At 34.4% G+C, this 13,432-nt stretch overlaps 1 protein-coding gene across 5 annotated transcripts; it reads left to right on the forward strand.

Annotated features, from left to right (window-relative positions):
- LOC105172155 (lipoate-protein ligase LplJ) lies at positions 5,840-10,794 on the forward strand. 5 transcript variants are annotated; one of them, XM_020697475.1, is made up of 7 exons: positions 5,840-6,261; positions 6,383-6,568; positions 6,756-6,936; positions 7,993-8,231; positions 9,745-9,893; positions 10,176-10,228; positions 10,322-10,462. In XM_020697475.1, exons 2-6 carry the CDS (start codon positions 6,559-6,561, stop codon positions 10,209-10,211), a joined length of 615 nt encoding a protein of 204 aa, XP_020553134.1. In that variant the 5' UTR covers positions 5,840-6,261; positions 6,383-6,558; the 3' UTR covers positions 10,212-10,228; positions 10,322-10,462. The 5 variants fall into 5 exon arrangements, with proteins under 5 accessions (XP_020553134.1, XP_020553133.1, XP_011091807.1 ...); XM_020697474.1 differs by lacking the exon at positions 10,176-10,228 and having other exon boundaries at positions 5,941-6,261; positions 6,383-6,644; positions 6,725-6,936; positions 10,322-10,794; XM_011093505.2 differs by lacking the exon at positions 10,176-10,228 and having other exon boundaries at positions 5,941-6,261; positions 6,383-6,644; positions 10,322-10,794.

Raw genomic sequence — 13,432 nt, forward strand, 5'->3', positions numbered from 1 at the left:
GGGGGCACTCCTCATTAACATTTGGGGATTTGTGATGCAAAACAAATTTTTTTAAAGTACGAACTATCTATCTATCTATATATATTTTTTATTAATATTTTTTTTCTAGGGGTGATTTTGTGAACTATGTGAAATGTTAATTCATTTTAATTACTTATCACATGATTACTATATTTACTCTTATTAATTATTTTCTGTCCATTACAATATTTACATTTTAATTATTGTTTACATGATAATTATATCTAGATTTAATTCATTGACTAGAATGAAAAAGATTACATGTACTTTCCTACTTGCCCAGTTAAAAAAAAAAAAAAAAAAAAGCACCAAAATCTTATTTCAAAAGTAAAAAGATTTTGAAGTATGGAGTAATTTAAATGGTGATTTTCTATGAAAAATATAAGTAAAAGAATTTTGAAGTATGGAGTAATTTAAATGGTGATTTTCTATGACAAATATAAGGATGAAACGTAGATAATACTATACAGCAAATTAATATAGAATGTACAAGTTTAATAAAAGATAAATTGAAAAATAAAATAATTAAAAAAATCAGCCTTTTTATATAAATAATGGTGATTTTTCTGATCACAAATTAATATGGGGATGAAAGATGAATATTATATAGTTAATTATAAAATTTTATAAACGAGCAAAAGTTAAAAAGCAAAATATCGATCTTTTTACATTAAATAAAAGTTCATAAGCTTAGTAAAAAAAATAAGCTATATATCAAGTGAAAATTTTTATACAAGATTAAGTAGCACAATGATCGTGTTGTTATAACTTCTAGGTGTATATGCAAATTCACCAATATCTTCATATACTCGTTTGAGTTCTATTGCCCATTTAATTATTCATAAACTTTTTATTTAATTGAATCATCATATGATTATTCAAATACAAACTTAAATTTGTAATGATCGATATTACCTCTTGAAATTGTTAAAATATTTTTTCACTATAGTTCAAGAGAACTAAAAGATAATTCTTGTCATTCATCCTAATAAATTTTAATACATGCCACTTCAAGAAAAATGTATTTTTCACTGCTAGTTACCATAGTTAAAAGTGAAAAAATCATAGTGGATCAATAGTCATTAGTTGTCTTCTTCTTCATTTCTTAATTGACAATCGAGAAGAATATGGTATAAATTTTCCCAAGAAATCTTTGAGAGATAAATTTTAGAGATGATAAAGTAAATGTACTCATAGTACAACATTAATAGGAGATGAAAAATTTATAGTAAAACATTAATAAAATGTATTAATACATCTCTATGAGATTTTATATATAGATTTGATAGATACTATTACACATACAATAAAATATTAATAGAAATTTAAAAAAATATGCAAAAATAATAGTTGCACATTCTTTTACATATTATTATATTTAGAAAATTCTATGGTAAAGTTTCAATATTTTTAAGCACATTAGTAATATTACTCTAAAGGAAATAATGAAGTTAAATGAATTTGATTGCAAATAATTCTTTATAATTAGGGTACATATTCAAGTTCGTTTATTGTATTTAGAACATCACGCATAACTTTTAATTTTTTTTTACACGTATATGATCTTCCAAAGAATATTAAACTAAAGATATCCGAGGCTCCTCAATTGGGGTAGTTTTTTTAATCCCTTCAATGGCATATTTTTAAATTATTTAGACATAATAAAAATTAAAAGTTAACAATTAAAATTTACGTTTTTAACAAATGTTCAAAACAAAATAAAGTTAAAAAAAGATCATTCATTAAATAAGTAGAAAGGAATTTTCATAATTAAACTATGAACATAAAGAATAGAATTAATAAGGTCTTCTATTTTAGTAATATCTAAAACCTACTATGATCAATTTCCGGCAAAATTGTAATTTTCGTCCTATAACTTACGCCTTTTGCGATTTTGGTTTCATTATTTGACCCTCACCACATTTAGTCCCACAAGTGTCAAAGAATTTGCAATTAGTCCTATTAACAATTCTGTCCAATTTTTCACGGAATGAGCGTGTGCTTCGTTATTTTAACGTTGACTAGAAGAGTTGGCTAGAGAGTATCAAATTTTGGGGGGAAATGTTGGAGGGAAAAGACTACCAAATTTTTTTTTTCTTCACCTACTTTGTAAGAGAATAAAGTAGCAGTAATGTGGTTATGTTAAAGAAAAAGCTCAAGCTCTTCAAAGCCATTAGAAGAACAAGCTCAAGCTCTCAAGCAACAAACAATGGTGATGAAAAAATGTTATGCTACTATGGCAAGAGGGCGAAATTGCGGACTTGATGGAACCAAAGATAACTCAGGTAGGAGGTTCTACAATTGCTCTGTGGGTCGAGTTAATTGTACATTCTTTTCGTGGGAAGATCCTCCAATTTGTGCTAGGGAAGATCAATGTTTTGGAGTGTGAAGTGGCGAATTTACAAAAGAAACACAATGTTCTTGTTTGTATATTAGTGGTTTCTTAGTTAATGATTGTGGTTGCGATGAAATTGAAGTTGATTGTGGATGAGAATGGAGAAGAAGACTTCATCATTTTGCAATGGTGTAGATGGATTGGAGCATACTATCGGTTGTATAAGCATGTTATGTAATTTAATAAGAATTGAGCATCCCTTGTAGAAGTGTAATTGAATAGCCTAAAACTAGCATTCTTCAGCATAAAGGAGTGGAATTGCGTAGCAGAGGGAGTCCCGCCTAGGTTCTTAACCAGTATGTAAAAACCATCTAGTATATTGAAAGACTTGGGCGTTAGCTGGCTCAAAGGGACCTCGAACAAGGTGAATACCTCAGCAAAAAAAAAAAAGGGGGTGAACATGAAATTGCAATGCAACTTCTATCTGGGTCATGTAAAAGCAAGTGAAGCCCTCAAGTGGAGAATTAAGATATACTGAATCACGAACTTATCAAGTATCCTAAACCTATATCTAAGCTCACCTATATCTTCCTCCTTCAAACAGGTACGAAAGACCTAAAAGATTCTATGTCGGAAGCCACTACGCTATGTTCTACCTTTCTTCTCTATATGTCTTCTTTAGTGGCCCTCTTCCTACTGCTCACTTCCTCACCACCCCCCTCTCAAAGGCTAGAGTGAGAGGCAGTAAGCTTCTCGTCATCCTTCCTAGACAAAACAACTAAATCAATTAAATAACTTATCTACAGCCAACTCTCTATATCTCCCTCAGACGTGATTAACTGAATTAGAGAAAAAAGAGAAGAGCATACCTAGAGAAAAAAGGTGGAAAATAGTAAGATTTGGCAAAAAGAAGCTCGGGATCAAGAAAATGCCTATAGGAATTTTTTTAAAAGAGTTAGAAAATCATACTTTTAGATGAAAAGAAGAAAAAGAGAAAAGAAAGCAAAACTTACCTTGAGGCGAGAAAAGTGTGAGGCTGCTAAAGAGGAAAATACTTTATATATGGTAGCTTGTCAAACAATGCTATTAGGTGAGGAGTTGACGACTAGCTGGCTATAGTCCGTCAATTAAGGAACACATGGACTCCTAAGATGGCAGAGACTCTTCTTATTCCTTATCTCTTATAATCATTAATGTTTATGTCTTCTTTTTTGCAAATATGTTTGGATTTAAAAGGCAAATTTTTTCCCTCAAATAAATATGGAATTTAACTTGTTTGTCTGCCTAATCATGCAAGACCTGCTCTAGTGGCATCATGAGCAGAGAAGGATTTTGTTGCGGACTACTTTCCTAGTCCATACGTCTAGATCTACCAGCTTGCACCCTTAGAAGAAAGGGGGGGAGGGGGGGAGTGATGATAGCCCCCAAAATCCTTCATGGACTAAAAGCCGAAAAAGATATCATCTACCAACCCAGCTGGTAATCCATCGACTGCTCCAACAGCAGGGAGGTAAGGCACAAGGCTTACTTATCTATTTTACTAAACTAGCAGAGCCAAGAAACAAGTTCAATCCCAACTGAACACGTTATTATAAAGTTAGACGGACACGTCATACATCTTATCCACATGTTAAGACAAGTCATGCTGAAATATTCTCAAGTAGCTCCTAATAGATTGGTGGCAAACGAGTTGGTAACCTTCATATAACCACTATCTTGATTTTCAGGCAGAAATGGCAAGACTTAGTCAACTTGGTTTATATCAGTCAATTTAATTCAAATCATGCACGGATTTTTCGGTTAGTTAGCTTATTCAAATAGCTTTCAAATGGTATAGGAGCCTCTACAACAAACTCTTACATTCTGCTCTGTGTACTCTTATAAATAGAGGCTTTTGTGCAGTCATTTGGTAACATCAATCATCACTCTCCAAACACTCACTTTTTCTCTTAACTCTTTAGGTTGTTCTAAGCTTATATTTTGCACTCCACACGGATATATACTATTATTTTATCGTTTTACACTATTATTCTTACTTTAAGCAAAGTTCCCTTTCATATATTTTTCAGTAAATCGTTATTGACTTAATATTGAAGTGCTAAATATTTTTTTGCAGAGTTAGTCCCCATTGATATGAACATTCGTTGATCCCTGTGATGGCGTCTGAATTCTGGTACGCATCAATTATAATAAGGATAAATTGCAACGACCTTCCCTAAGATTTAATATAATTACAAATACCCCTCATTGTTTGAAAAATTACAAATACTTTTCTGATTTTAATGGCCGTTTAACAATTAACCCATTCCATTAGTCTCCGTTAGGTTTTCGTCCATTTTTATGGTAAACTGATCAAAATGCCCTTATGTACTAAAAATTGTAATTTTATTTATTTTTTTAAAATTAGCTAATTTTTTTGTTTGACTAAGCAGATAATTTTTTTTTTAATTTTTTCATCCACTCCGTTTGAATTTTTTATAAATTTTATTTTTTTTAAAAAAATACAGTAAGGACGTAGCAATTTCATAGCTCCATCTAAAAATTATATAATTTTATCAAACATCGGAGGGTATTTATAATTTTTGAAATAATGAGAGGGTATTCGTAATTATGCCAAACCTAATAAGAGGTTGTTATAATTTACTCTTATTTAGTAAATATGACATATTCTAAATATGTACATAATTTTTATAAAATATTTTTTTAAAATATTACTTTTATAGAGTTAAAAATCACTTAAAATATACATAAGATAATTTATATAAGATAAGAATGAATGAGGAAAAAAAACTTCCAAAGCTACTTATGAAAAATCATAATGAGTGGAGTAGTTAAAAAATTTATTTAATTTAAAAAAATAATGTACTAATAAATTAAAGACACCAATAAAGTGCTCTTCAGTTATATATATTATAGACAATACTAATATAATAATATCAATATTGTTACAATTTGCAAATATTTTTATATTTATATTTATTTTAAACTCATCCTCCTCACCTTCTCCAACGCCACCTCTCTCCATTTTCACTCGACATCTCACCTTCCGCGCATTTCGACTGCTTCTCCTCCCCCTGTTGCGCGGCCGCCCCGCCCCTTCTCCAGTCGCAGCATCGCCCCCGCCTTCCCCTACTGATCTTGTTCAAATTCCGCGACCTAGACGAGCGACCTCCTCACAGATAGCTAACTCCTTCAAGATCAAGTGTTGGGTTCCTGAGAATAAGACAAAAACAGTGAGCTTGTCGGGCACGTCCCCGACAACGATCCTCCAACGCTCAAGTTAGATAGATCGAGGTAAAAGTGTGCGATCAAAGGTGTAGATCGAAAAGGCTCAGTATTCATTAGCTCGAAATATGACGTCTTGGGGTATTTATAGAACTTAGGTGGATATTGTTGAATAGACCACGTGGTCTTATCCAGCTACTTTACGTCTGTGATCGGACTATTCTCATTGCCTAGGTCTTCAAGTGGGTTTTCGGGTCTGAGTCAAGACTGCTCCGACCCGTTCGATAGAGAAGACGCGGATCCAAAACGAAAGAACTGAAATGCCCTTCATTAAGGGCACTATAGGGATTTCATACATATTTTTTTTATGTATACCCATCACCTACCTAGCGCTACCCTCCCCTCCTGTCCCCCCAGTCGCGGTGCAGCCGCCACCTCCCTCTCTACAGTGCCGCCGACGCCCACTCCGAAGAAGGCTGACAGCTTCTCCCTACTCACAGATCCCCCGCCAGCATTTCCTCCTTTGTCAGGATGAAAGGGAGGTAAATTGACTTTTTTTCCCCGCAAAGGTCCTTTGAACCTTTCACTTACCGCGCCAAATAAAAAGCCAAGCCACATACGTCTAATTTCCTCCAATCACCTGTTTCTCAACTTTCCCCCAATTTCATCGATTGAATGAGGTATCTTCCACTTGATTTGATCAGAATGTTCTTCCTTTCTTTTTTTGTTTACTTCGAATTCTGAATTCCCTGAACTGCTTTCAAGTTATGTTTACGTTGCTTGTTTACTGCTTTTTTAAAGGTATGGGTCGTTCAAGAAGCTTCAGAATCTACTGATGCTTACAAAATGAAGAATGTTTTCCCCAGAGTCGAAATCAAAAGAGACGTCAGTGGGAATTCGCTTCACTAGCTCGTTTGCAACTGGGGTTTTGGAAAGACGCACAGAAAGAACAATTCTCTTACCTGGATTGAATGTGAATGATATCCCGTATATACATTAAATTGACAATTTTGTTTCTAAAAATTGTTGTCGGGCAATAACTAGCAAAAACCATTTATACTTGGTATAATTGTGAAATTCTATTATCAGTTGTGCTATCATTCTACCCAAGTCTGAAGGACTAATCCTATATTTTGATAATAGGAGAATTATTTAATCATCATTTTTTCATCAGTTATGGCTGTACCTCAAACGAGAAGTATGGGGCTGCCCCTAATCAATCTTCTCAGGCTAAAAGGAGCACCCATTTTACAGCAATTGCATTTGGAGGAGAGACTGCTAAGGACCTCATATGATAACTGGTGCATCATAAATGATGGAACAACCAAGCCCACTGTTGTAATGGGTGTCTCAGGGTGAGTTATTTCACATTCTCATTTTACAATTTACTGCCTTTCACTTAATAAAGCATAGCTATTACTGCTGATCCTGCAAAAATGAGATTGATAATTTCTTTTGTGTGCTTGGTTGGGTGGATTTGGCCTTTATGAATCTTAATATGTTGGTGAAATGTCTTTTAGTTTATTTGAATCTTAAAAGGACTGTTGACTTTGAAGACCTTATTTTTGTGGATTTGGAAATCAACTAGATTAGGTGATATTTTCTCAACCTTCTTTGCACGCAACCACATAGACCATGAATATGCCAAAAAGAAATCTAAATGATGGAAATGTTAATACTAAAAGACAAATATAAATACTAGAAATTTGACAATTAGTGTAAAGAAGAATTATTCTGAAGTATCTACAAAATGTCAAACACCTAATGTGTATCTTTGTAGTAGCTTTGCTTATGTAATATCCATGTGTGTGTGCGCGCGCTTTGAGAATGAAGAACAGAAGTGAGCAAGCAACCAAGGAATAAGCTATATACTAATCTTAACAGCTAAAAGTATGGGCATTTAGTATTACTGGATGTATTTATCTTATTTGTTTGCTATTTATCAATTCTTTTGTTACAAGGATGAAATAGGTGTTATTTGTTGAACTTTGTATATAGTAGTATCTGCATATTTTAATACTTCCCTAAGAAAACACTCCAAAATACCGTATGTTTATTTGTAAATACAAATATACATACTTCACTTATATACTGAACCCATTTCCTTTATATACACACGCACACATATTTAAAGCAAAAGGTGGATTGAACAAAACTGCACCAAGTCCAAAACTTTACACCTCGTCAGTCACCAAGTCCGGAGCATCATTTCGGCTGGTTATCCATTAGACATGCCCTATTGCCCCTAAATTATTAGACTTGGTTGAGGTTGATGGTTTGACTGCTTGTTGGAGTCTTGGAGATTTAAGATTTCTCAAATGATCATGAGGTAGCCTGTTGTCGTGCTACAGACCCACCTATGTGCAATTAATGCAAGAAGTTGACATGTGTTGCATGAATGTTTGTGATAGGAAAGCTGAGGAACTTCTTGAAATTGACTCTGTTTTAAGAGATGAAATTCCAGTCATTAGAAGATTTACAGGAGGTGGTACTGTTATTGTTGATCAGGGCACAATTTTTGTGACGTTTATATGCAACAAGGATGCTTTTCCAGATTTACAGTCGTATCCTCAGCCTATCATGTCATGGAGCAGCCTATTATATAAGAAAGTATTCCAAGGAATTGGGGATTTTAGCCTTCGTGAGAATGGTATGCATACGGTACTACATCTACTCTATGATGTTTCCTGCTACTTGTGAGGACTGTACTAGCTTAGCACATTATGTTTCAGATACTCTTTTGGCTTTTGAAGGAGTTTTCAGTTCACTTTCTGTTGATTGATTTTCTTGTTGTTTCATTTGTACTTGTATTCTGTAGTTAAATTGATGTTTTTTTAAAGTTGTGACTGTTGGAATCAGTTACTATTGCATCTGACCTACTAGTTGTCATATCTCTTTCTTTTTCTCTCATCTTAATTTGTTCTGCCACTTTCTTGATCTGAGATCCAGGAAATGTTTTTTGTATTTTTGAAGTTGATTTTGTTTCCTAACAAATTCACTGGTGAAATTAAGGTCCACATTTTCTATTATAGCGGTTTGTAATGTACCTTCTTTTTCTAAGAACAAGGAAAGATCTTCTCATTTTAAAATTGATTTACATTTCCGAAAATTCACGGGTGAGACTCCATTGTCATATTTATCGTCAGTTCTCGGAGTTCCTTTCTTTCCTTCCATTTAAGTGTTTTTCTTAGAGCCATAGCTTAATTGGGAGAGAAAAAAGAGAGTTCTCTGAGAATATTTGTGGAGCAATACCTCTCAATCCTTGGATTGCTTTGTAACAATTTCCACTTTTAAAATATTAAGGTAAAATTTCTGCAAATGATATTCTCTAATTTCATTGTGCAGAACTCTTTCATTTATATACACTCTAGGGAATTGATGTATATGCATCTTTTTTCTTCCTTGCCACACATTATTCAGAATAGTGATACTTTGGCGGATTATTCCTCAAGATCTTTTTACTGGATAGCCCATATAGTAGATACATAGCAAACGTGACAGGGTAGATTCCATGTCTGTGGTTGAAAGTGGGAGGGAGGGCCAAGGTTTAGAGAAGTAAGAAATCTTGATTAGAACAAAGCAGGTTTGAGTCAGTCACACAGAGAAATAATCAACTAAAGACTAATGCATCATCCATCATCACCTAGACGTTGTTTCTCAAAGAGTAATCTCAATTAAGGCGGGGAGTGATGGAATGAGTCTTAAGGAGATTGAGAGCACAGTGGAGGGGGAGGGGTGGGGGGGAGGGTTTTAACAGGTCGAGGAGATAGGAAGCTATAGAGAGTCAGATGAGAAAGGCAGGCAGCAGATTGTTATATTTTATTTCATTTTTCTTTCTCTGCATGAGGAGACAAGTTTCAGCTTTTTAGAGACCGCATGCAACAACTTTTACTTTTTGGTGATTTGGCTGGAAGGTGATGATTTGCACTAACATGTGAAGAATTTATGGAGCGCCAATAAATTTCATCGTGTGGACTGTATGTCTTTTTTTCGCCTCAATAATTAGGAATTATTGTAATTGAGTCACTTGGATGGATTTAATAAATCAATAATGTCCAAATCAGGGGGAGAGAGATTATTTAGTGATTTGCATTTTCTTATAAGGATTTATTTGTGTTGAATGTAAGATTGATGATGATGCTTGTAACCCTCTGGTCTTTCAGATTATGTGCTTGGCGACCGGAAGTTTGGTGGGAATGCTCAGTCCATTACTAAAAATAGGTGGGTCCACCATACTTCCTTTTTATGGGAGTATGAGGTCAGTAACATGGGTTATCTCAAACTGCCGAAACGAGCTCCTAATTATCGCCAGGTCTGCTTGCTATCTACTTGGTTATTTCTCTGTGTCTTCTGTACACTTGTTTCTTCTTGTCAATTATTGTATTCCTTTGTTTGAGCTCTACCCTAGTGGAGCTCCCCATAACTTTCAAGATTTGTGCTTCTCATAATTTACTGGAAACTTTTTGTTAGATAAGTCAGCATATGCTTCGATGATGCATATTCTGATGCTATCTTAATCTGTGCCCTGCACAGCCATTCCATTTTTAGACATACTAATTTTATGCATTTTGCACTTGGTACTTCTGTTGGAGAGGGAGTGGTTGCTGATGGGATATGTGAAGCAGCATAAACCATTTCGCTTACAATGTAAATCATTCGAATGCTGATGAGAGTTCTGGTTGACACAAAAGCCGTCTTCGGCACAAGTCCTCTGATATTCGGCTCTTCTTCTCTATTCAGGCAAGGGATCATCTTGATTTTATATGCCGCATGAAGGACCACATACCAAGGTCAAACTTCATCCAGAGAACCATCGATGCAGTTGGCAGCCATTTCGTGTTGAGATCAGCGGATCCAGAAGCAAGTCAGAGTCCTTTGAGTTCGAAATTTGAACCCTCCAGTAGGCTACTGAAGAGAGAGGAACTGGAAGAAGCCATTTTTAAGTCCCGAACTCTGAGGGTTTGTGCTGCCTCAGCCTCCCAAACATCAGAATGAAGATTTTAATGCTGACACCATTACTTGTTCAACCTCACTATATTATTCATGTGGAGCTTTGTGCTCTTGCATTTCTATTTTTTCACTATTTTCTCAACTCAGGTCATCATCCAATTCCAGTCAAGTGGAGTTGCATCTAATTTATTTGAGTTTTTGGAATTTTGGCATCCACTCTCCTAATGTGTGGACTTGTGGGCAAAGACCTCCAATCTGATACTGCTAGCAAAAAGGAATTAAAAAAGGGAAAAATACATTTCTTTTTTGGTTTGGTGTTACTATACGTAGATTTCATGTGATTTGAAAATAATATTTAACATCCTTGATGTTTGTTTTTGTCTAACAAATAAGTCAATTCGTTAGTTAAAATTTATGCAATTTGTTGATATTAATAAAAACAATTGAATGAAAATTGCTATTTACTATCGATCGATTTATTATTGATTTATTTTAGGTCAAATAATTTTTTTTGATCAAACTATCTTTATAACAGTGAAATATACCTTTTCGAATACATATGTTTGAAGAAATATGATGATAATTAAAGAGATTTATCTAATTTGTAATAAATCATTAATCAATCAATTGAGGGTAAATATAATTTCTTTTCGATCTTTTTGTTCATATCAACTAATTCATTGAATTTTGATTAATGGAGTGATTTATTTGTTAAATGAAAAATTCGAGAGTGTTAAATATAATTTCTCAAATCATAAAAAATTTACATGTAATTATATTAAATTTTAAAAAAGAAAAATGTAAATATCCCCAAAATAAAATAAAGACCATAAAGTTTGTAGCAATTGTACAAGAAAACAACTCAATTGTTAGAATTTAATTGAAAGTAATTGTAAAAGACCAAAAGAAAAAGAAAATTCAAACATTGATTTTCTATTTGCATCAAAAGGGTCTCCCATTGCAGAATCCCTCCAAAACAATCTGTATACAGCCGGCCACCAAAATCAAACAAACTCCCCAGTGAACCGGGTCTAACACAAAGCAGACTGGTTCCGGCTCAGATTGAAGAGACCGATCTCCAGGTTCGAAAAGACAACCCCTAAACCCCAAAATCCAAATCCCAAATTTTTAGGGTTTAACATATTTCTCCGCTACAGAGACAAATTATCAAGGTATCTACTCTCTCTCTGTCTACATATAGAACTATATATATATATATATGTGTGTGTGTGTGTGTGTGTGTGTGTGTGAGACGTTTGCTTTTAAAAGAACAAAGCTATCTTATACAGATATAGCGTTAATAGTTGAAAATCACAAAAGAAATGCGGAATTTGTACCTGCGGCCTCTGTATTTTTCCACTGGTAGATTTAGACATATATAGGGCATGATGATTGCAGGGGATGAGATCTCATTGGTGCTAAGTGTATTCAGGATAACCTTAATTCTTCCAATGCATAGTTCATGTTATTCAGGTTTATGGATTGGGTGGTGTAATACGTTTGCCTAAATGACTTTCAAAATCAATTCCCTTGTTGGGATGTCTACGTCTTGATTCGGGGCTCAGCATTCTGACATGCTTATACCGATACCGTGGGTTGCGCAGATGTATAAAATTTAAGTTTGTTCCTGTTCATGAAATAGATGACTAAGGACGAACATGTAGATTTTTGTTTGTTGATGATTCATATTAGTTTGGAAGATGACGTAGGACTAGTGACATCATTTGACTCAGTTAATGGAGTGAAAAGAGAAAAAGGGGAAAGAAAAAACAATGCATTGGTTTCTTATGGTTGTAGAAAATCCTATGTTTGTATTTGAAACAGAAAGTCTGGTGTTTTGGGTTGTATGTTCGGTTTTTCTTCCCCAGCTGACGATGTTGGACGACTGAGGTGGAATATCTCACAATGAGGTATTTGATTGGAGTAGAGGGTGCCCAAGTAAATGGGGAGCTGCAATTATATGGGCGACACACTAGTTTTTAACAATCTTTCCCTTTAGTTCCTGTTTCTAATGACTTCATCTACGGTAGAATAGTCTTTAACTTATCAGCAAATATCTGTTGCTCAACAGTGTTTGCTGTGATGAATGAACTGGTATTTTGTATATGTTTTCAGTGTAAATGAGATTTAATTCTGTGATTCATGATTTTAGCATGTGTAAGCCAACGAGAACTCCTGTTTGCTCTTTAGCACAGATTTTGAGTCTCGCGTGTCTACCATTTCAGCACGAAGGCAATTTTGAAGTGCGTCCTAAATATGATATCTATCTAGTGTGATGTGTGGAATATATGACAAAGGTGAAGTACTTCTATTGATCGGTCATATAGGCCCGAGTTGGACATCCAATTGCTTCAATTTGAATTATCAGCAGAATACCTTAAATATGTATCAAAAAGATGGCCCATCAAACCAATTTTATTTCTCGATGCAATAGAAGTTCAAACTTCAAAAAGGTGGATAGGGTTTGCTTACGCCTATTACTGATCCTAAAAGGAGCAGCACGACGTGGGGATCCATATGTAAATATAGTATCTATTTAGATATGCTCATTCACGTGATTCAGGATTCTTCTGTAGTAGCTAATGGGTTGTGAGTGTTATCTAGGACCGACATTCCATCTTGACAACGTTTCTCTTAGATGCTTCATAAAATTTAAGAGAATGAAAAGAAATGAGATATATAGGCAAAAGAATTTAAGAATTGGTTCTGAAATGCTTGTGCAGGGAGCCAGGGATGCCCTGTCCCATGTGGACATCAACTGAATATTGGAGATGCATAGCCATTGTAATTCTGTTATGTTTATTATTTTGTTTTCTTTTACAATTACTGTTATATCAGCAGGGGACTGAGAAAAAACATGGCAACCCAGCCAAAAGCAGAAGATAGTTCGGGAACTACTGA

The sequence above is a fragment of the Sesamum indicum genome, linkage group LG10 (assembly GCF_000512975.1).
Source record: "Sesamum indicum cultivar Zhongzhi No. 13 linkage group LG10, S_indicum_v1.0, whole genome shotgun sequence".
Lineage (NCBI taxonomy): Eukaryota > Viridiplantae > Streptophyta > Magnoliopsida > Lamiales > Pedaliaceae > Sesamum > Sesamum indicum.